This window comes from Hirundo rustica, chromosome 1, assembly GCF_015227805.2.
Source record: "Hirundo rustica isolate bHirRus1 chromosome 1, bHirRus1.pri.v3, whole genome shotgun sequence".
Taxonomy (NCBI): Eukaryota; Metazoa; Chordata; class Aves; order Passeriformes; family Hirundinidae; genus Hirundo; species Hirundo rustica.
Window position 1 is genome coordinate 101,105,802 of NC_053450.1, and position 25,092 is coordinate 101,130,893.

Here is a 25,092-nt window from a genome sequence, read left to right on the forward strand (position 1 = left end):
GTGCAATTTTGCGGGGAAGGTTGCTTACCGGCTGCACCAATTCGCTGCTTGTCTGTATAGAATGAAGTGATACACATAAAACACAAAAATAAGAACATGATGTACTTTGATACAGTAGCAGTTCATTAATTATTGTTCTCTAACCAGCTGCAGCTACCAAAGCAGGGTGGGGAAGGAGCAGTGGGTTCTTTCCTACCACTCTACCAAGATTTATTCCAGGCCTGTGAATTTTAAACCTCTGAATTACATTATAAAACAAGTTCTTCATGTGTGCTGAATATTGATCGTCTCTTGCTTTCCCCTTTGAGTCACTGACATTTTTATTTCAAAGGTTTAGCTATACAGTACACTACCATTTTTAAAAAATAGAGCAAAGATGAAAATAATTACAATACAGAATACATATGTAACATTAAAAACTTGTAAATGAAACTGTGCAAAAAGAAGTCATTGATAAAGCTATCTAATTTAAGTTTAGATCAATGCATTCTCAACATTTCTAGCGTATTTTACGTGGTCTAGATATTTGCAGCCTTGAAATTTTGGCTAGCCTACATACATGACTATTTTTATCAAGCTTTATTTAACTTCACTCAATATAAGGAGATAAGTATTTAATATACATCACATGTGGAATGTGTTCACAAAACTGTGCTGCAAATCTGAATATATAACAAGCATTTGCAGATTTTTGTGCTGGCTGAAGATACAAAAAATCAAACATGAACATACCAGGGTCCTTATCAAGTCAACCCAGCCAACTCCATAACATACAGTCAAAAGAAAGCTCACAAAAATGGGTTGTTTAATTCCTGCAGATCATTTTATCTGATTTGGCACCAGGAGGAAGAAGGAAGGATTCATGCAGTTTCCTACAGTAGCAGCTTCTTTTGTGAGTAACTCCAGTTCACTGTATTGCCCACAAAGACAAGCTAAATTCTATCTTTACTCCTAATTTTGAGAAAATGGTTGCCCACTGGGTTAATGGACAACTTCAGGTATTTAAAATAAGTGACTTATATTCATTATTACCTTCTAATAGCTGTACTTCGTGCGTATTAAAAGCAACACAATTAGCTGTACTGCTTGTGAATCTTTTAGCCTAGATTTCTGAAATAATTTAGGTTTTATAGACTAAGCAAAGAGATTATTTTTTGTTGCTAGTTTTAAAAGATAATCAGTGGCTTCATATACTTGAAAGAGTTTTTCATGGTCTGTGAATTCTTTATCTCAGCTTTTGGTTAAAGAATTGTAAATCTGAGTTTAAGTTGTTACAAAATCAGAGGCACAGAAATACTATTATGTATGTCAGGCTTACCGTCCATAGATCCCATGGCAATGTCTGAAAAAAGTAATGGAAAAAAGAGCTTGTCAGAAAAATACTATTCCTGTACTGTATGTCCAACATGCTACATAACAATGTTCATTAAATAAGACGAGAGAAATTATTTATATGCATGCTTATAGTACATACATATTTTATATGTTAGCACATGTGCATGTGTGTGTGTCTGTATATGTATCTGCATCTGCATAATATTTTTTGGTTATAAAGGATGGGCAGAATGCAATGCATTGTGGTATTTCCCACATCAAAGTAAGTTGTTGCTTTCCAGCGAATTCAAATTGCTGTGTGCATGACTAATGGTCAGATTCTGAGCTGGTAACTAAGTGACTTTCAATAGGTATACGAGTCTCAGCAAGGTGTCTGCTTTAAAGAGCTTACAAAGTTGGGGTTTTCTAGCCAATTAAAAATGATGCAGCTATCCACTGAGAATAAGTAGGCTTCCTTACAACACTGACAATAGGAAGAAAAATGGCATACTGTTTGGGAAAGGAAATAAGAAAGTTAACCAATATTTTCTTTTTCTTGTCCAGTCTGTTAATAAATGTTAGCGACCCCTCAACAGAAGAGCTAAACAGACAAATGAAAGAAAAGCAGCAGGCTTCATGCCAAATATTTATAGCCCACCATATGAGACAGAACTCTTCTGGTTCATATCAAAAGTGAAGAAAACCAGGCTGGTTTTGAAAGGCCCCTTCTAACTCAGCCATACAAAGAGAAAAGCAATTGAGGAAGGACAAACCAGGGCTCACCTACTGTGGTTGGATCACCACTGGCAGAGCAGTGGAGGGAGGTAGTTAATTAAATTAACAATAGACAGGACATGCCAGGCCTTCCAAGACATCACGCACAGATGACTACTCCTGTCTTCATATCATTACTTAAGCTGTTTGCTGAATGGAAAATATCCATGACTGAGGCAAAAATTATACACATATGGAAATACCACTTAAGGCTCTTCTTTTAATCTCCCTGTAAGCACAGGACTCTGGAGTCACAGGTTTCATCATCTCTATACTGCCATAGTAATGACCCTATCAACTCCAGTGAGACCAAGACTGCAGGGATTCTTCCCTTCTAAAATCACAGTGTTCTGACTCATCCATAAGCTCTTGTAGATGTAGACCATCCTTTCTCATATGCCTTTGTTCTGCAGAAAGGTGAAAAGAGTGACTAAAGGTGCTCAGTGAATATTTGCTGTACCCCTAGATGAAAAGTTACGATGTACTCTTTTACATAGAATTATATTCTGGATTTCATGGTATAGTTGAATATAAAATAACTATTTTTCACTAAAGTAATAATTTTTTCTACAGTCTGTACAATACAATGTCAGAACAAATATGTTCTGTCATAAAAGTATCTTTTGTTTAATGATCCCTTTTGTTTAATGCTGTTCTAATCAGCATTATTACAAAACAAGCTGAAAGTAGTTAGTAAAGTCACACTTAACGTTTTCTGTCACTGCTGAATGCTATGGAATTACATTTGCCTCCCTTTTCTCTGTTTAGAGGGAGAAAACAACGTAAGTAAAATGCACAAAGCTTCTGCTAGAATGGAACATTTCCCATAGCAAATCTCAATAAGAAAATTCAGCTAATGTTCAGAGTGCTAACAGTGCATCATTTTTCTGACAGCACATATCACATCAGACATCACTAGATTTCATTACATAACTAGGGCTTCACACCAAATAAGAAATGAATTTACTGAGGAAGAGATCAGCAGAGAATCAGGACTGTCTCAGACTTAAAGCTTGTTTTCTCACTCCTTTCCCAGTGCTGCATTTCTGAACAGCTGATTAGTCTTCTCATGTCTCACAGAACAAGCCAGATTAATGATAGGTCTTGCTAACAGTGTATTAACATTGCGTCTTTGTGTACAAGACAGGGATATAGACATGCTGGCCAAGAGATCTTCCCAACTTTGCTGCCTGCCCTCTCGATAGTGAGGGTGAATTCTGTATTTTAAAATAGCATGTCCTGTAGGATAAGATATTTTTTTTATTTTCTTTTTTTTTCATATTGCTGCAAAAAACGACCATTACAAATACTACTATTGAATGTACACTTTCAGTAACACAACATACTACAAGAAAACACTGCGGTATTTTTTTATGAGACTAGGCGACCGCCGATGGCAAAAGGGAAAGAGTCTGCTCTCTATCACCGGGTGGGATATAACAGCTTTTATTCTCGAGTCCTGCCTGCTTTGCTGGAGCTCTTCCCGATGGCTCACTGGCGCCAGAGAGAGTGAGGCCCCTCCTGTGTCAGGGCTTTTTCTACAGGGGGCAGGGCCCAGAGGCAGGGACAAGACACTACCCAATCAGGGATAAAGTGGGAGGGGAACAGCGTTGGGTTACAGCTGAGCAAGGACAAACCACATGATTACAAATCCGATGAAACACAATATAAACCCAATTAATGCATTACAACAAAACACCCTATTCCATACTCCATTTTCCTTGAGGTTACGTCTAAAGTAGATTAATAGCAGAACCACTCAGATCATACCACTGCTTGGTACAGAAACTCCATCACAGTAAAGCAACTGTGTGCTGACTCCATGAGACCTAGGTACCCTAAGGCATCTTTGCAGACATGAAGAATCAAAGTCAGGTCAGAAAAGTTGTCAGAAAAACAACCACTGGATGATAATAATAATGTTTACACTAAGAGTTATTCTAAAGATGGAAAATAACAGCATACAAGGCCAAGGTACCAGCAACAATTCTCATCAGCAGACATCTCATTTTACCACCTAACAATTTCCTCTCCTTCCAGTATGTCATCACGTAAAGAGTTACTGAGGGGGAATATAGAAGTCTGACTTGTGCTTGTCAGGAAGATAAAGTTTTTCAGACACTTCTTATTAATACATGAAACAAACCTTTTCTACCAAACAGAGTACACTGCATTCATATGCTCTGCCTACGTCAAGGCAAAGAGATACCTGAGACATGGGTGAATGACTAACTCTTGTTGATATAGCTTCTGGCTTGAAAGGGTCAAAGTCCAAATCAAGCAACGATTCCTCCTTCTTAGCTTCAGGTACTTCATTCTGTTAGAAGAGAAAGATAACTCTTAAAAAACTTACCTTTTAAAAGCTGTCCTGGGCAGTAAAATATTAAAATGATCAAGAAAATAACCCAAACACCCCATAGATTTACTAGCTATGGTGCACACCAGGAGAGGAAGCTCTGAAGATTTTCCTGAGCTTTTGTATAAGTTTTACTTTTATGAGATTCACTCTTATGATGTTTTTGGTTTCTCTGTAGTACAGCTTTGCCTTTTCAGGCTAAACAGTCACAGCCCTTCCAAAAAAGTGTTGAGTGTACACCACTTATGGGGAAGGCTCTTTTAAAGCACTTTGAGATAGACATTGAAGTTAAAAACTACATAAACAGCACACAATGCCCATACATTCTAGTAAGCTAATCTCTCACCAAACACAAACATTACTAAAAAGCTAATACAGAAGGATCTAAATGCATCTGAATAAAGTTTTAATTCTGAACATGTATACCAATTTACAAGTAATGTTGTCTTGAGCTCTAAACTTTAGGACACATTTGATAGTAAGGCACTGGAACAGGCTGCCTAGAGAAGCCATGGATTTTCCATCCCTAAAAATATTCAAAGCCAGGTTGGATGGGGCTTTGAGCAACCTGGTCTAGTGAGACCTGTCCCTGTCCGTGGCGGGGGGGAGGGGGTTGTGGAACTACATGATCTTTAAGGTCTTTTTCAACCAATACCATTTTATGATTCTATGATATGCTCTTATTAAACCGGATTTCATGGTAGAGCCTTTTTGGTTTGCAATTAATAAATTAGCCAAGGCTTCTGAGGTCACTCTAAAAATATATACGCATATATATGTTCAATGGGCTACAGGTCTTTTCTGCTGTAAAATAACCTGAAAAGGCAATTAGAGTGCTTCAACATAAAATACTAATTAGTGTGAAACTGTAGCTGAGATTTAATTATCATTAATTGTAAATATTCTAGGCAAGCATCTTGTTCTTGCTAACAAGGCTAGTAGTACCTACGGCTAGATGCTCAGTTAAACAGTGAGAGAAGCTTGTACGACAGGGCAAGTCTACCACAATATGGCAGGTATGAACTCAGCAAAACTAGGAGATAATAATAATGATGATGAAAATGATGGTAAAATACATGAGCAAAGATTTTCTATTATTAAAACTTTAAGAGTATAAACCTTCCAAATTAGCATTACTAACTGGTAAATAGATGTTCAAAGCTAGGTGATTAATGGCTTCCATTATGTCACAAAACACCTTAACTCTCTGTGTCACCTGCAAACATGGTCAAAAGAGCTCCTCAGCTCATGTGTCAGGAATGACAGAGTGACCTACAACTCTTCAGTCTGTAGGAGGTGTGCCAGGGGTGATGTGAGAAGGGTGTATACCAGTGTGAGAGGCACAGGGGTTTAGCTGCTCCCTCATTCTTCCAAAGCAGAAAGGCAGTTGATAGCAAAGTTGATGGGGGCAAATGTAAAATACAAAAGTGGTGCTCCATGTGGGACAGGGTCCATCTGGGGACCTCCTTGGCTTCAGGTGGTGAATGTGAAAAATGTACACATGCTTAAAGACTGAATAAACTTGTGGCAAAGTAGTCTGTTGAGGTTTACTAAATAGGTAGAAACCATGCTAAGGAAGCCCTAGAGCAGCAAATGACTGGAGGCTGAGAGACTGTAGTAGAAGGGGGTGTCAGGAGTATCAACTTTGCTTAACTTAATTTATCTTCTTTCTTCGGCCTTCTGCATCACTGGTGATGATGGATAACTGGTCTGACACACTGACGCCAGTGTTATAGTCTCACACTTTAAAAAGTCAAACCCACCATTCCCACTAATAACTAACATTACATTCATTCTCTCATGCCTTCCATTGAGAGCATTTGAATTTCATCACACATGCTCTTGAAGCACTAATACTCATATGGTCATACAACTTGATGAAACAACAGCATTTGATGGCATATAATCAGAATTGTATGCAGACATAAAAAGGTAATTATCTTTCACTGAGGTTTGAGAATGAAGTTGCTGCCTTTGAGGACTGAATCAAATGGAGTCTTACTTAGGCCATAAGTGATGACAGCTAAGGTATTGGATGTGACAGGGTACTGATCACTGATAGCAAAAGTTATCATGTACCCATGACCCTCAGACCAAAATAAAGAGAACACTCATCTTAACTTTAGTGACAAAGGCCCTAAAATAAACAGAGTACCTAAAATACCATATTACAGGGAAATGCAGGATAAACAGGAACCTCAGGAAATCCCTCAATAAGGGACAAAGCTGTGACAGGAAGGTCTGCCAAATATCTTATATTTATTCCACCACAGCATGATGAAACATGAATAAATTAAACATTTGAAAGAGGCAGCTGTGGCAGAAGCAAGGCTATATGTCTCAGAGGTATGTACAAGGAATGAAGAAGGCACAAGAAACCTTCAAGGACTACTAGAACTGTTACTCTCTCTCTCTACACAGTCTGTACAAGCCTTAAAATAGCTCTAGCAGTTACGGACCATTCACTGTAGAGCTTCCAAGCACGCTCAAGACACACCATGTATCTGTAGGGGGCATATAAAGGCCTACAATGCCCAAGCTGGTAACTGGACACCGGGGAAAAATGTGATGCGAAGAAAAGGAGAAATAAAGTAAGGAACACACATATCTGAATGATCCTTTCATCTGGTCACTCAGATATTTCATCTCCTCACCTCCTTCTTTTACTAGGCAGTAATTAAATCCATTTTTGACAATTAATAAGCTGGACGTGTGAGATAATTTGTTCAATCAGTGCACAAATATTCTACAGCATCAAGCAGAACCGTCTTTCAGCATCTTGAACTAATGCAGCGAATGCATCAGTACTGCTTGGTAAAGGAGGAACAACAACAAATACAGGGTATTGTGTTTTAGAAAACAAAAGTGTTAAGCCTGTCTGTAATCCTCTCCAAAACATTGTATTAAAGCAACAATGCTCTACTCAGCAGTCTGTTGGTTTTGTGCCTCTGCAGGAGCAGTGTCTGGGACACCAGTGGTGGTCCCTTGGGAAGTCCTGTACCATTGGCAGGCTCTGCAGGCTTAATAGCTTTCTCCATACTGCTCAACAAGTGCTTCGGGACTATAGGAGAAGCCATAAACACAAAGAGGAATAAGTCCATATTTCCTGTGGATGTCATGCTATACATTTTCCTTAACTGGTTCACATACACTAAGATACAGAATCTATACATCACATTGTTTGGGTATGTCTGTACATACTCAGAGATTTCAGATACAGTAATGATGCTTTAGTGATGGAGGTGGGTTTTGTGGAGGGAGAAGTGCAGATAATTGATGAGAAGGTGGTGAGTGAATAGCTTAGGATATTCCCCGGTCATTAACTGTGGAGGAGGGAAAGACATAAATCACTCACTAAAGGGAGATCCATCTTCCTTGAGAGACAAGGAAAAGATTTCTGTTCTCAGAAGCATGCCCACTTGTATTATACCATTCCATTTCTATGACAATCTCTCATAGAAAGGTTATAAGGATTCTGGAAACGTGACTTACACTAATTTAAAGCCTTGTTTTGGTGTGATCTCTTAATGGAAAAGCAAACTAAGCAAACTAGTTTCATTTCTGCTTTCCTGGATGGCCTGACATACGGATGTTAGCTGGATACAGTATTTAATGCAGGGGGCCTTACCTAGCACAGATTACACCAACTCTTACCAGTGAATTCAATTACTCATGCTCCTTGAGTAATTAATTCCTATGAAGTCACGGTACAGTGATGCAACACGCTTTCCATCTCCCTTCAGAAAGAATGTATACCACCAGCTGCATTCCGGGAGTAGCCTTTAATTCTTTAATTGCATGGAGACTTAACTATAAAAAAGTCTTTTCCAAATAGATCCCTATATACAGCAACATCTGTTTCCCCCTACCACAAGAAAACAGAGCATCATGTGTTCAAATTGTATAAAACATATTTTTCATTGCTGTGCCTTTGTTCTCCTGTGTTGTCAAATGAATTAGAACAAAACCAGTTACTCAAATGAAAACAGCAATTCCTAAACATAAACTTCAGACCTACATATTTCTCTCCAAACTATCAGATGCAGGCTCAGATTTCAGAGTTGTAATTACCATGAAAGAAAGGGTCCTTTTTCAAAAAAAAATACAATCACTATAAGTATGTAAAAGCTGAATAGCTGAATACAAATTTTATGGACTTACTTTGCACAATTCTGGCTTTTCTGTTTATTATATGCAACTTTAAAAATATCATAATAATAAGATAAAATGAATTTTGATCCCTTTCTGCTGTGCAGCTAATGTTTCTATGAGTAAAGCCAAGTGAATGAATCATCTAGCTGAAGCAGTCTTTTATACTTGTAAAAACCAAACAAGTTCCATTTTTTAAAAATTACTCAACAGAAAGAAGGCATACTTTTAATGATTTTGATGAAGGAAACAGAAGCAATGAAGAATCTCTGTAAAGTTCCACTTGAGATGCTTAGGATTAAAAAGAAGATTCTTAGATCCACTCTCAGCTAGTAATGCAACCTGGATGCATTTAAATCTCAAACATGACTGTACCACAGTATTTTCAGTCAGACTTCTCAGTAAATCACTCTTTTTTTCCATATGTTAGCAGTCTTAGCCCTTTTGAGTGATTGTGTGTGACCTATTCAAAGGCAAAACACCATATGTGTAATTCTTTCAAGATAACAGAAAGTGGTAATTGTGCCTCTGCCTTCTACCTGGGCCCCCCTCCTCCCTCCCCATGAAGATCAGCCCCAGGGCCACTATCTTGGAGAACTGAGGGTGATTACATGGTTGGACCTCTACACAATTCACCGAAGCTTACCTGTGATGGAGTTGTCACATTGATTTCTGGGACAAAGTTGTCGTCAAATAAGTTAATTATGTTGTCCTGTTGCAACTCCTTCGTAGGTGTGAGTTTAGGCAGTGGTGGGACTGGCGGACCTTTCCTCAGCTAGGCAGACAGCAAAAATGTCACAGACTAGTTCAGGGATAAAAGAAAATCTTCAAGCTAGGCCTAAACAAATTGTCTTAGGTTTTTACCTTGGCTGTTTCACCCAAAATAAGACATGGGAATAAGCCATGTATTGAAAGGAACTGTTTAGCTGTTCAAATGCATTGAAATAAACCTCATGGGAAGAGCAAAACAACCCTATGTTTCAAAGTTATCAAAACTCAAGGTTTCAGATTTGATACAAAAGCAACTCTTGGTTGTATTTTTTCTGCTGCAACAGGCACTCAGTGCAAGGCACTAGCTCTTCCATGCAGCCCATAGTTGAAAGGGTGATACTGCACAGAAAAAATGCCTCTGCAGCTTTTTGGCTTCTTAAGTTCATTTGTGTTTAGCTTGGGATTTTGTCTCTGGCCATCTGTTGCTAGCCTTTGAGTGTACTTAATGCTAAAAGCATATCATCTCTGGGAACTACAGCACTTCAAATGTGCTCCGTTTACTATATTCCTCCTGCTCTCCAGAGATTCACATAACTATGACAGAATAATTGCTTGGAATAATATCAAGTAGTATTGGATAATTTTTAAATCTATCGAAAACCCAAGAAAATACACAAAAAAATCCTCAGGTGGTATAATGACACAACACCATTGGCACCTATGAGGCTGAATCCTACCAGGTGAATACTCAGGTAGTGAGTTGTCACATTTTGGGAGACCAGAGAAAATAAGCATGTTCACTGGATACAGAATTAATTTTCTTCTGATATACAGACAGCAGAGAAATAGCAATCAGCACAGTAGCTATCCCAATACCAAAAACATCCATAACATCAACACAAGTCTTTGATATATATGTGAAGTATCATACAACTCACGCTGACAGATGGAACTGATGAATGAACTGATGAATTAAACCAATTATTATTTTACCAATAGTAGTGAGAATAGAAACTCCATTGCTTACAACAGTGTCAAACTTCCCAATCAGTGTTTAAAACAACCAATAAGACTTTAATTATCAGTACTTAGGAGAGCAGTATTTCAGGTAGCTTTATTTTTCATTGTTTTAGAGACTGTCCAAACCAGTGACACCCACTGGCTAATATTTCCCAGGGTAAGCATAAATTTGAAGATGAATGAGGAACAGAAATATATAATGTACAAAAGTTCACAAGGAGGTTTTAGAAATACGCTTTCCAAATGATCACTGCTGCTATATGGGTCCTTAGAAACAGTGCAACTTTTAAAAGAAGTGTTTTGCTTTGTCACTGCACATCCCAACAACTCACCAGTCACCTAAAATTTTCTTCATTTCCCTACTATAAAAACCATTTTCTATTCATGTTGTGACACAGGGATGAGCAACTGATGAACAGAACAGATTGCAACAGAACCAGTGGCCTCCCTGTCATTATTCAGTTACAGCCTAGATGAAAAATCCACCACATACATCATCTCAGCTACCTTTCACTGCATAACAGGTCAGGTCCCTCAGCTGGATATCTCCTTACCTGTGTGGGTGACTTAGGCCGGGCTGGTGCCGGAGACGCTGGTGCCAGCATATGATTGGGACTAGCAGTAGGGCTAGGTAGGGGAGAGACCTCCTCTGGTGGTGACGGTGTCTTTGCAAAGCGAAGTGGACCTGAATCACTAGACAGAAGCAAAGGAGTGGCAAGGACATATATATCTTGCTGACTTACTACCTTGAAAATCTGATGCAACAGTTGAACTAACGTAATGTCAGTGACCACAAAAGAGAGTACACACTGGAGATGAACTAAGCCATCATATAGTGACTAAAATTAAAATTGCAATTAAAGACAATTAAAATTCAGTGTCAAAGGAAATTTTAATTTTGATCTTGATTTTTGGAACATTTGTTTACCTGATCATTGTAACTTGAAGAAAACAGAGTACCTGCATTTTTTCAGATTCTGTACTTGAATTATCATTTCACTTATAAATTTATAACTATTATAAAGTGTGAAATGGATTTACTGTCTTCATTTCACAAAGTTATTGAAATAAAAGAATACAGATTAAAAAAAACCAAAAAACACAGGAAGGTATAACAATGAATAATGCAAGTAATGTTTAAAGCTCAGCAACTTCAGAAAGGTTTCAATAAAACAAAACACAGCCAATATTATTATAAAGGCATCGCTATTTTGAAGGACAAATCACAACAATTATAAACAAGAAGCAGTCTAGTGACTTCAACAGAACTCTGCTGATACTAAGAAAAGACCTGATTAAGTTGTAGAAAGCATCTGCCCTTTTCATGAAAGTGCCTGGTTCAAACACTGAGAAAATATTCAGCTACCTAGATATGCTGAAAGCTTACAATGCAGGAGGCTATGAACAACAAAACACAACAACCACAGTACTCAGTAAGAGCAACTCCCACACATCCTCAGGGAGAGCAGAAGCGCTACCTGATTGAGACTACAGCATAAACATGATCCTAATGCTAACACAAGAAAAACCGTTCTTTGGAAGGACAAACTTAGCTTGCACTCACCACCTCTTTCTGTGGAAATATTGAAAGAGAAAAAATAAGCGGTCATTAAGAAATTCATGTCCCAGGTACAATATTTGCCTTCAGGATATTCAGTAGCATACACATTTTTAAGATGTCTTTTTACGCAGTTCTTTAAAAGAAAGGTTACTGTACTTGTCTAGTATTAACTTCTCATACATCTAAAACAGAAAGCTGTTTTATCTCATGAAGACCTACTTTTAAGTCTTTAGAGTATCATCACTAATAAGGAAAGTTAAAAGCTATCCAGATTTTCACACAAGGCTCTGCAAACAGTACAGCAAAAGACAGTAACAAAGTAACTGAAAAAATGGGTTTTTAGAAAGCTTTTTTAAAGTAAGTTAACACTACATTAAATGACATCTATAATTTGCAGCAAAATTAATTTTGCTTTTTTCTCTCAATGACGGAAAGAATAATTCAGTGGGAACATATGCATGTTGGACATGGTCTAAAAGCAAGGTGGATAAAACACCTGTTGTCCCCAAAAACGCTTGAAATCTTCCAACACTACATTATTTTACATCACATAAAAGTATTTTACAAATCCTTTATGGTTTGCAAGTCCATCCTAAATGGGCCAAATTCAACAGCTCCAAAGGCAATATGTAATATATGAGCATAGATTATGACAGAGATAATCTAAAATACAAATTCTAGTAATGTACTTATAAAGTAGTTCTGAATTTTGCATTACGTCAAAAGCTTCAGTATTTCATTCTTTGTTCTTTGTTCTTCCAAAGTGAGATTAAAACAAATCTAGGAATATCTGCCATATTTTTGAGACAGCTGTTATATTTGGTCAGTCTTAATTGTTGCTAATCTATCTCCATCTTAAGGGCCAATTAGCAGTAGCTACGTAAGAAACCAATTTAATTTTTATTTGTGCCTCAACATTATCTGGCTTTTGTGTTATAAACCGATTTTCTGACATTTAGTGGAAAATTTCTACACGGGATGAGCCATAATACGTGGGACGTGCAGAAGGTGGCTAGCACACGAGAGGATGGAGACCGCTGACATTACAGTCCCTAAGCACACAACCCCTTTAGAGAACAGAGACTTCGCCTGACAATCAGGATAGACAAAACTGCCACCATTAGGCTGCAAAAGACTTCCTCTGCAGGCGGAGAAACCCCTGCTGCCCAGGAAAAATTCCCCTGCCTAGCTAGGACTAGATCGTCCTCAAAGGAGCGGAGTATGGGAGCTGCCTGGGCACATGAAAGCATTTAATCACGGCTCAAGTGCGCCCCGCTGTCTCAGTTCCTTGGCGGGGGGGCTTGTCTGGAGGTTTGGCTCGGTCGGCACCCCGCTCACCTGCTCCCTGCCGTCCTGCTTCTTCCCTCAATACCTCCCCTGTCCGCACCTGCCCCGTCTACTCTGCTTTGCCAGTCCGCCCGAGCACCGCCTCCCTGCGCCTCCACACGGAGCCGCGCCTCCACACGGAGCCGCGCCTCCACACGGAGCCGCGCCTCCACACGGAGCCGCGCCTCCACACGGAGCCGCGCCTCCACACGGAGCCGCGCCTCCACACGGAGCCGCGCCTCCACACGGAGCCGCGCCTCCACACGGAGCCGCGCCTCCACACGGAGCCGCGCCTCCACACGGAGCTGCGGTGGCTGCGGCCATCGAAGCCGCGCTCTCGCGAAAGTTGCGCAACCACACCCGGCAGGGGGCGCATGCGCCACCTGCCGATGGATGCCGACGGTGCATCCTGGGATCCTGGTGGTAACGTTCGGACCCTGGCCTCCTTTCTCTCTCTCCGTCTTTCTTTTCCCTTCTCTGCTTAACTTTCTATCCCTCTCCAGCAGGGACACATATCCTTCTTTATCAATAAATAGTTCTTGTAAGAAATAAAATCCTAGAATACGAGCTCTTAGTTGCTGTTAAAAAGTTACAGTTCTAAGTTTACCTACGTTAATTAATTCTTGTTTGTTAACAGTTTATAAGTAAAGACTTATTCGTTTGTACCCCTATTCCCTATTCCCTATTCCCTACTTCATGCCTGTACTCCCTTTCCATCAAGCGTCACCGCCTCTGCTGCCAAGAGACTGTACACCCAATGCCATATGCAAATTAAGGTGCACCTAACACAAAAGACCCCTAAAGACGATGAGCCACCAAAAAACTAAGGACTTCAAATAACAACTCTAACTCGGCAAAACGGTAGGGAACCTCGGGTCATCGACTGGAGCCAGCTCTTGTATTGTCACCGTAACCTTAGCAGTTCTTGACCAGAAGGACACCCCCAGACTTCGAGCCATCATTGTCTTCCCAGGGACTCTCGTGAGGACGGAAGCCCCAGTTCTGCCGTGTGGTAAAACTGAACCACCTTCTCCTTTGTGTTGTCCATCGGGAGCAGTGGCGTGTGTGCAACCTCTCGAGTTCCCCACCTAGAGCTGTCCTTAATAAAGGCCTTTGAAAAGGAGCTGGTCTCCTGACCAGTTCTCAGATATAATATTTGTCTTTTTTGTGATTGATTTTGTCCAAGAAAACTATTAAAAAGAATCTCCTGTGGTTTCTCTTAGAGTGGGATGTGAAAAGTTATAACATTGTTCAGACTGCTTATGACTAGCTGGGATTAAATGGAAATTCAGGCTTTATATATTAACTGTAAATATAATTGCGTCTTGGTAAGTCTCACTGTTTTACATTTCAACCTTTTCTGCATGTCAGTAATAGAAATGAAATTATGTCAGAAAGGCTACATGTGTTGAAAGCAAAAAATCATAAATACTGTACTGGCATCCACTGACCTTAAGAAAGCACCATCTGATTTTAAACTCCTTTTGGTTTTGTGCTTTAAAACAAAATTTGGCTTGAAAGTCTTTAAAAATATGGTATTTCACTACATTCTCTTTATTTAAGCTTTTCTGCTTTTATGATGCACCCTCAGATCTTTACTTTTCCCCGTAAGTAGAAGAGATAAAAGCTGACATTCAAAGGTTGGGATTCTCACCTAATAATAGAGCTAAAAACATATCTCAATATTTCAAGGCTTTAAACAAATTACAAGAATTAGCAACATTGCTGTAAATGAAACATCTAATAATAAATGAGCTTAGGGTTAGTGCAAAGCTTAAGTTAGTGCACTTGGTGCAAATTGATGTAACTCGGCTAAATTAAAACAGCCTTCTTTTTTTTGTTGTTGTTGTTTTGGTTTGGTTTGGTTTGGTTTGGTTTTGAAAGGGCTTTCTAGAAAAATAGTCAGTAAAGACGGAAACTTTGCATCTTTACTTCCTGTTGAGAAGAACTTCATCCCAGATACCGTCATCTACCATCCTGAACAAATAATGCCTGTTACCATGTTGTGCAGCAATCACTACACATGGTGTCAATGATTACTACATATGCTGAAACCCACAAAGCCTACAGCAATGCAATTCATTAAAAAGGCAATAAATTCACCTTGGTGCCCCTTGAATGGTGAAGGCCTTGTCTGCATGCTGATCCCCCAGCTTTGTCATCACTTCATATAGTTTGTGACATAACTGTGAAAACAAAACAGTTGCCTGAGTTTATGTGAACAACTATAGTCATGATTAAAAACACAGGTGATAAATCTGGTCTGATGAATAACTCGATAACTTTATGTTACAGTATAAAACCTTCCAAAAATTTTCAGTGCCATGTATAGCAAAAGCTTAAACAGAAACCCATCAAAATCCATAGAATCAAAGAAAATAGCAGTTCTTCAAAAATATGAGCTGTTTTTTAGAGAACAAGTTCATAAGTATGACTGACTGCTATGTGAGCTCTGATGAAGGAAGTTTATCATCTGAAGTTTAAAGCAACATGGGCAGCCAGGAAGATCCATGTTTTCCCCTGAAAAACCAAATCCAAATTTTCACAGAACTTGAGTAAAGCGAGTTTTCAAAAAAATTTTGGTTCCAATTTGAAGATTGCTATAAACAACACACTACTGTTTAGGAGGTACATTGAAAAGATCCTCAGTGAAACTGCTTGATTTGCCTAACAGTCACAGATAAAACATTGCATTGCTGACAATGCATATAGCAGACTTGAAGGGAAGGTGTGACATTTTTCTTGTAGTGATTAAAGCAAAGAGGTGCTTAGCAATTGGACACAGCAATAATACTGAAGGCAACCGTAATTATCAAAATAGAAAGTGAATTTAGTGCTACAACTGATAATGCACTGCAGTCCAAAATTGTAGGGGCTGCTCTTTCCTTAAGGAGAGAACAAATATGGCAAGTAGAAATGAATATGATGATTATACCGCAAATCTGGGTCTATGGCAAATTCTCATGTGTGCCTCTGCTAGATTTTTACTATAAGACCTTTTTTAGCTGTCATGCATATCATAATCCATTATACATGAGATAGTCAGTTTTACTCACTAAAGCTATTTCCTTGTGAAACTTGGCTTCAAGACTGGATACATTTTTGAAGGTGTTCACATAGAAGCCAATTCGTCTACGAAGGATGGCACAAAGAATGGAAAAAGAGAATAAAAGATATGTTTAGAAGGGCCACAAAGATAGATTAATCAGCTGTTTTCTGGACTACAAGCAACATTCTTGACTATTACTCTCAGCAAAGCAAATGATGAAATGTCAAAATTTCAGACTAGTTTGTTCATGATTTTTTCCATTAGTGTTGAGATACGTATTTCACACCATCTAATCAACCAATCTGAGACTACTTCACGTCAGATGTCTTCAGTATTTTTTAAAGAAGAGTGGAAAGGATGGTCACAAGTGCAGCACAAGCACAGGGAAGGCAAAGATGCTCTGGGCATCCATCTCCCACCAGAGAGCATGCAACCATTTCTTGAAAGGAGAAAGGTACCATTCCCGCATTGTGGGCCCTTGTACCCAAATCTTATCATAGCATCAAGGTGATGCACTTGAATGCGGGATCAGCTTTAACGTCTGCTCAAAACAGCCCCGGCATGGGTGTCCCAAGCTCCACTCTGAAACATATGCACATGTATATGAGAGAAAAGAATTTAATATAGATACTTCTGTGCATGTAGTCAAGAATCTGCTTATTTGGGGTGAATGATTACATACTTCTGCATTTCAAAAGTAGAAGATGTTAGGTTTTGTTTTATTCTTTTTCCTATTTAAAACTTTCATGTATAATTTCTCCCAACATTTATTAACAACAAGTATCTCTGGAATAAGAATAAGCCTGCAAAATGTCAACTCGATAGCTAATTTTCTTCCTGAAAAAAATGTAATAACTAAAATAAATTATTCTGAAAGCAATTGCTTTCTAAATTATGTGTATTGCTCAAATTAAATGCTACCTTTCCCTGAGACTAGCTACTGCTTTTTTATACAAAATTTACTGAAGAAAAAGGGCCCTTACTCTAAGTCATTCATATGCAGTTTTACTTTTAGTAGGCCCATAAAACAAGTATCTTGAAGTGCTAAGAAGGTTTACACTGAAATAGGCAGAAACACAGCAGGAAAATCTTCTATTGGTCTAAAATTTAACAGGATTTAATTTAGAAGGCAGAGAAGACAAAGAATATTTAACATTTGCACTCCAGATTGTCAGTTGTTAAAGAACATAACACACTATTGAGATGCTTATTTTTCTACTGCTTTTGTTTTTCCATTCATATTGTCTGCATTTTCTGTATAAACACAATTCATGATTAAACATCTTGACTGAATGACCTATGATATCAAATAATTTATCATCACAACCTAATCAGTGCAAAACTATAAAATTGTCTTCTAGTGTAGTTAAAATAAAAAAATACCTATAAGTAGACCAAATCACCACAGACTACTCTGTGCTCTAGCATAATTGTTTACTCACAAAATGGAAACCTTTTTGCACCTCAGAATGAAGTTATGGTAATGAATCTTAAGTACCAACATACATTGAAAGAAATAAATATAAATACACTTACAGTGCATATATTTTTGGAGCACTTGCATACATTTTTCCTTCTATTATTTCAAAAAGGTAATGGATGGAATCTTCAAGAACCCAACAATCCATTTTCTATCAGCTCATTAAAATCCCCTGATTCCCTTTCTTTACTGCCTATTTAAAACCTTGCAGACAGTATCTCTCTAGGCTTACCGTGACCACAGAGATGGCAACTCTTCTTGCAAATCAGTGTTAAACTCTTCAAACACTTTCTGTGCTTTTTGAAATTCTTCTTCTGCCTAAACCAAAATGAAACAAGTGACTTATAAAATCACTATGATGTAACAAAACCAAAATTATTTTTGTGTGGTTTTCTTGGTGGGCCTTTTATAATTATTATTAACAAAGAATGTTACTCAGTTCCACACCATGGAAGCCCAAACAGGATTTGCTGTCCCCTCAGTCTCATCAAGAGAGCAAGTTAGATCTCAAACAGGACTCCTTTGTGAAAGACACTGAGCATGCCTACCACATGAACCAAAGCACTCAATACACATTTATGCTTAGAGATATTATTTCTAAGAAAGCAAAAGGAAGAGAAATTTTCTTCTTGGTATCTGTACAGAAAAAAATGCCACCCAATCTCCCCAAGTCTTCTGCCGGCATGTTTCTGATTGTGCTACCTTGGTGATTCTGCCCTCATCTTTTCTTTTTGAGCTCTGCAGGGCTTCTAGATGATGCCTTGCACTGTCGTAGTCCACTAGCTTTCTGCTTCGTTTTGCAATGCGAGTCTGCACAGGGGTAGAAATGAAAATAAATATGAGGAGCAGTTTTAAAAAAGCCATTTTACTTATGTTGTCAATTTAGATTTGACCTATTTTTATTCTCCCTTCTCTGTTGTTCATATCTGAATTACTATATCATGTAAGAGGAACAAGGAAATAGAAAAAAAAAGACAAACTAATCACATTATTTTAAATAAGGAATCAATTTACATATAGTTTGGAAATTTTCCATAGGTGTAGGGATTAGAGGCCTTAGAGTTGAGGTATCAGTGTTACATTAGACTTCCTTATGTCTTAAGTCACATTCTCTACAATTAGTGGACCCATTAAACTTATGGTAAGACTATAGTTTCCCCTTACATATAATGTGAAAATTCAGCAATTAATGCATTTTTTCTAGAGTTGAAAAAATGCTAAAATATACTTCTCTGTATAGTTGTTCTGACACATACCTAAAATACTGGAGTCCAAGATACAGATATAGAAATACTTTGATATAGACTTTAGAAAGTTATATATTATATGTAAAATCCACATATTGAGAGGGCATAAGCCCAGTTTGATTTAAAAGTGCATTTAGGACTGTACATCACTAATGTTGCTATTTTAAGATTATTTTTTCTTTAGTCCTTGATGTAAATTACAAAGGGTATGACTATTCAGTTATAAATCATCACCAAAAAAAATCCAGTTATGCCCATACAATTATATTTAAATATAAAAGTATCTACCTCTCACCTATAGTGCTTCTTTATCCTCACACATTTCATTTAGCAGTCATCTCTCTGGACTGTACAACAGTTGGGCATTTGGCAGAGGCTAGAACCTGTATAACATTCTCTCATGATGTGTATTACAAAATCTTCTTATAACTAATTGAAAGTCAGGAACCATGTCTTAGATAAAAGAAAGATACTCACAGGTACATCTAGCCAACAACAGAAAGCCTGCTTTCCTTGTAATTTGTCTGGCATTTTAACAGCTGAAGAGTTTAATGTGTCCTTATTGAAGTTGGTTAAAATTATTTCATACCAAAGAAGCATGAGCAGAAAAAAACATAAAAGTTTCCTCTGCAAAGGCTAATTACTTCCAAGTACTGCTGCATGAAAAATATTTTTGTTCACTTGGAAAATCAGCCCTGCCTAATGTCAGGAATTCACTTATAGAACAATATCTTGTACATTACAGGAGAGCATGACCTCCACCTCCCACCCTTTTTCATCTTTTTGCTTGCAATCTCATTTTCAATTTATTTTGCAGAACTTTAAGAAAACCGTTACTCTACTTTGATATCAGGAAATTGTCCTAGATATGTATCCAGCGTTAACAATGACCCATCCACCAGTTTTTGATGGAAGTCTTCCCAAAGTTCATCACATTTCTGAAAAGGTAGAAAGGAGAAAAATGTACTTAGTAGTTTAATGACACTCTAAACCTGGAAGAAATACAAATGTAATTGGCAAAGATTAATCTTTCTGCAGTTTTAAAATGTTCTTATGGAAATAAATCAGAGCATAAACATAAGGTGAATTAAAAGGAATACCTTGATCTTTCAAGTTCGATTCACAACAAACTAAGATTGAACTTAATAACTTGTTTGTGTTTTCATTATTTCAAATAGTAAGTGCTATGTGAAAATAAGGATGTCATGGATTCAAGGTGTTCCTCAGGGTTTCAGGTCCCTGAGCATCAGTAACGCAGAATCTGAACCTGGTCCAGCTCTTGTGTCTAAGCATATCACTGACGATGAACCTTGCTTAAAGAGAAAGGAAGTGCAACAAAAAATAGAAGAGAAAATAAAGGGAAAGGTCCTTCCCTTTCATTCTTTTTGTGCCATTAAGGTAAATTTGATTAAATGGCTGATGCATACAAGAAATCTACCTTGTGCTGCTGGAGAGCTGGAATGACAGATAGGAAACATCCCAACATCAGCTGGCAAAATAAACAAAATCCGCACCGCCACCACCCTCCTCTGGCCTGTAGGTACAGTGCTTTTCCCCAGTCCCTTTTGGAGCTCTGGGGTAATCACAAGAAGAAACCCCCTGTACTTCTCTGATTTTTATGAACATATTAATGCAGCTCAAGGAATCAGTGGGTGAGATTCCTTATTAGAAGCAAACCCTGTTACATAGACATAGTGCTTGATGTCCTGGGTTCTCTACTGAACAAATCATTAGCACATGTTGAACATCCTGATTTCCCCTTTCTTTGCCCATTTCAAAAATCACTTAACATCCTTCCCTTTGATGGGAGGGAGGCTAATTGGTGTAAGAAGGGCTGTTTTCCTCACTGACAAGTCTGGAAAACTACTCCGAAGTGTTTTTGTTTTATCATAACCTGCTATATGGCATATTTTAAATGCTGTGTGATGCCAGCTTTCCGTTCATTCATTTCCTATTCTAACAGAGACCCTAATGAATGATTGATTAGAATCTATTAAATATGTTTAAAAGAAATACCTCATTTATTAACATAGCATTTAATCACAGTGGTCTACAAAGTACCACAGCATTAGACCATAGGAAGCAACTGCCAGTCTTGTGTGTTTGCCTTTGCAACTTGCTGATAGGCATTTTGAACAAATTAAAATAATGGAGATTTTTCTGAAAGCTAATGGAAGGATCCTTTAAGCCATCATCTTTCCTACCTGTATTGGATTATGTAACTTAAAAATGTGTATTCTATTTCATCTGTTGAAAACTGTGTTTTGGGAGACGTTTTATCCTTCTCTTGTAACTCCAGGGGGGGAGGGGCGTGGATGCCTTCTGATAATGGCCCAGCCATTAAAACCAGGTGGGGCAGTGTTTCTTATCTCTTTCACCACCCCTCCATCCTCCAGGGGGACATCTTCTGACAATGGCCCATTAGGGCCCACCAATGACATGACACATTCCATCATCCCATTGTGAGATGCTCCACACAGTGGGGGGGGGGGGGGGGGGTGGGGGGGGGGGGGGCGGGGGGGGCCAGCTGTTCCTAGCTAGACAAAAACTGGGACTGAAGACCACCAGGTATCTGGTTTTTCCACTGGTTTCCTGGGGGAAGACTGGACACATCTTGTCACCACTGGACTTTCTACAGGACCATCACTACTCCACCGAACCACATCTGTTACTCCAGAAGGACTTATTTGGACTGCTTACAACCCCTGATCAACAGGGTGCCAGGTTGTATCCTTGACCCTGTCAGGGTTTTTTTTTCCAGGATTTTTGTTTGCTTCCTTGCTTGGTTTTTTTTTGTTGTTGTTGTTGGTTTTTGTTTGTTTGTTTGGTTGTTGTTGTTGTTGTTGTTGTTGTTTTTGGTGGGGGTGTTTTGTGGGGGGTTTTTTTGTACTACATTTGTATATGTGTGTGTGTGTGTATATATATATATTTATTATTATTATTATTATTATTATTATTTTAAAATATTCCTAGTAAAGAACTGTTACTCCTATTCCCATATCTTTGCCTGAAAGCCCCTAATTGCAAAAGTATAATAATTTGAAGGGAAGGGGGTTTACCTTCTCCATTCCAAGGGAGGCTCTAGCTTTCCTTCGCAGAAAACTGTCTTTCAAAACCAAGACACTACCATCCAGAATAAGGTCTTTTAAGTGCATCTCTTTTGGAATGATCACTTATATGCTAAACCAAATAGATACATAATTCTTTTTCACTTTAGGCTGAGAACACAGAATTACAGAACTACAGAATCAACTAGGTTGGAAAAGACCTTTGAGATCATCAAGTCTAACCTATGACCTAACACCACTGTATCAACTATAACATGGCACTAAGTGCCACATCCGGTAATTTCTTAAACACCTCCAAAGATGGTTACACCACCACCTCCTGGGCAGCCCATTCCAATGCCCAATCACTCCTTCTGTGAAAAAATTCTTCCTAATGTCCAGCTTAAACTTTGCCTGCCACATTTTAAGGCTGTGTCCTCTTGTCCTGTTGCTGGTTTCCTGGGAGAAGAGACTGACCCCCACTTGGCTACAATCTCCTTTCAGAGAGTTGTAGAGAGTGATAAGGTCTCCCCTGAGCCTCCTTTTCTCAAGGCTAAACAACCCCAGCTCCCTCAGCTACTCCTCATGGAACTTGTGTTCCAGACCCTTCACCAGCCTTGTTGCCTTCCTCTGGACATGCTCCAGTATCTCAACAACCTTCCTTAACTGAGGGGCCCAGAACTGGACACAGCACTCAAGGTGTGGCCTCACCAGTGCTGAGTACAGGGGAAAAATTACCTCCCTGGTCCTGCTGGCCTCACTTCCTCATACAGGCCAGGATGCCATTGGCCTTCTTGGCCACATTGGCACACAGCAGGCTCATGTTCAGGCTGCTGCCAATCAGTACCCCCAGGTCCTTTTCTTCCAGCCACTGTCCAGCCACTGTGTCTTCAGCCTGTAGTGCTGCAGGGTGTTATTGTGGCCAAAGTGCAGGACCTGGCACTTGGTCTTGTTAAACCTCATATTGTTGGATTCAGCCCATCGATCCAGCCTGTCCAGGTAGCTCTGCAGAGCTCTCCTACCCTCCAGCAGATTGACACTTGCATCAAACTTGGTGTCATCTGCAGATTTGCTAATGGTAGACTTGATCCCTTCATCCAGATCATCAATAAAGATCTTAAACAGGACTGGGCTCATACACAGATCCCTGGGGGACACCACTAGTGACTGGCCACCAGCTGGATGCAGCACCATTCACCACCACTCTCTGGGCCCAGCCATCCAGCCAGTTCTTAACCCAGCAAAGAGTGCTCCTGTCCAAGCCATGGGCTGCCAGCTTTTCCAGGATTATTGGTCCCACAGGCTTGGGAACATGGAAGTGGCTCAGCAGGTCACTAACTGATTCCTTCTGGATTACAAGAGATCTATTCTGCTCCCTGTCCCTGTCTACCAGTTTAAGAGGCCATTCGTCCTGAGGAACACCTGTCTTATTGTTGACAACTAAGGCAAAGAAGGTGTTAAGTACCTCAGCCTTTTCCTCATCTTTGGTAACTGTATTCCCCAGGTACAGTAAAGAAGGGAGGTTTTGCTTGGTCCTTCTTTTGGTATTATTGTATTGATAAAACCGCTTTTTATTATCCATTGCAGAAGTGGCCAGGTTAAGATCTAACTGAGCTTTTGCCACTCTAATTGATTCATAAATATACCTTTGTGATTATGTACAGACAAAAATCAGGAGATTTTGTAATATTGCCCATGAGTCTCTTATTACGAAAACACACCCAGAATTTATCTTTACATCTCATAGAGCTTAAGAACCAAAGGTTGGTCCTTTCACACTCAGCTACAAATTTCTGAGTGTAAAATCTAATAGTCTACAGATAAAAGACAAGGTGCTACGGCAAGATGCAACATGAGATTTTCCTGCTATTTAACCTAAAACAATATAAAAAACCTATACCAATCAAACAAAAAAATACGTATCTTAAATTAGGCAGTTTGGAAGTTGGGTGCTTTTAAAATCAAAACTCTTTGAAGCAGGGAAGGGTAGGAGAAGGCATCTATAGAGAAGAAAAGCAATCTGTACACTGCTCTGTATTCAGGTTTACTGTTAACTATTATCACGGAGGCCTTGCAAATGGAATGCCAGGTGGTTAAAAGCTTCACTGACAACCGTTTGCACTTCCTTGTCGCCATTAACACATTTGCTGACAGACTTCCCCCGGAACTGAGGCTCTTTAAGCAGGCAATTCAGAGCACCTCAAGTTAAATTCCTGCCATGCTGTCTAGAAAAATCTATTTTTCTCTAATCACTGGAGGAAGGTAAAAAGTAAAAAGAAATAGTGTCCTGGACTCTAATTTGCCTTTGAATTCCATATTTTTCTCAGGGAGAGGTAAATGTCTCATAAGATAGCCTGTTCAGTACCACTGGCACAACAGTTGTTACACAGCACAAAAGGCTAAGTAGATTTGATAAACTTTAGTATTCTTTTAAACTGAGAATCCCGGCTGTAAAATTGCATGTAAGATACCTTTGTACAAACTTGTCAATCAGATGTTGTCAGGACCAATTCTGCTCACACTGATCAGTGTTATCTCAGTGGGAGCTTTTATCAGCTAGTTCATAAAACAGACACTGCAACTGCTGCATCTGGCCAGCAGGAGCTGCATTTCACAAGATCCATAATCTACATGCTGAGAAAACAGGACTTGACATGAAGGATTAAGATCAATTTTGGATGCACACTTCTCCTCAACAGCTCAGATTAATCCATTTGCATCTGAAATACTTTTTCTCTCTTTCCATACATCTTACCTCTCCAATCATTTTCACATCTTCACGTCCATACCAGTCTGGCTCATACACTTCATGGAGAGATTCTGTAAGCTTCTTTGAGGCATCTTGCATTCCTGCAGTTAGACAGAAAGAGGAACATAGAGGTGCAAACTGCAAGAAATAACCTGCTAAATATCTTTATTTTCAGCCACGTGTAACCACTATGCTATTCTCTTTGGCAAATCTAGAAGAGATACCTGGACTTGGGGAGAGTACTGTAATGGACGTGGTTTTATGAAGAATCTTGTATGGTCACACAGTAGGTTTAGAAGTTTGTGGAGC

General features: G+C 38.9%; 1 protein-coding gene across 3 annotated transcripts in view; it reads right to left on the minus strand.

The window, feature by feature from the left end:
- AMPH (amphiphysin) overlaps positions 1-25,092 on the minus strand; it is a 123,728-nt gene that overhangs the window by 24,703 nt on the left and 73,933 nt on the right. For all 3 annotated transcript variants that reach the window (XM_040077591.2, XM_040077580.1, XM_040077570.1), the window contains exons 4-14: positions 24,790-24,884; positions 19,830-19,925; positions 18,443-18,550; positions 17,973-18,058; positions 16,268-16,343; positions 15,315-15,397; positions 10,879-11,017; positions 9,240-9,368; positions 4,298-4,405; positions 1,319-1,342; positions 29-52 (exon numbers count right to left, since the gene is read on the minus strand). In XM_040077591.2, coding sequence (XP_039933525.1) covers positions 29-52; positions 1,319-1,342; positions 4,298-4,405; positions 9,240-9,368; positions 10,879-11,017; positions 15,315-15,397; positions 16,268-16,343; positions 17,973-18,058; positions 18,443-18,550; positions 19,830-19,925; positions 24,790-24,884 — 968 coding nt within the window. The remainder of the gene's footprint in view (positions 1-28; positions 53-1,318; positions 1,343-4,297; positions 4,406-9,239; positions 9,369-10,878; positions 11,018-15,314; positions 15,398-16,267; positions 16,344-17,972; positions 18,059-18,442; positions 18,551-19,829; positions 19,926-24,789; positions 24,885-25,092) is intronic.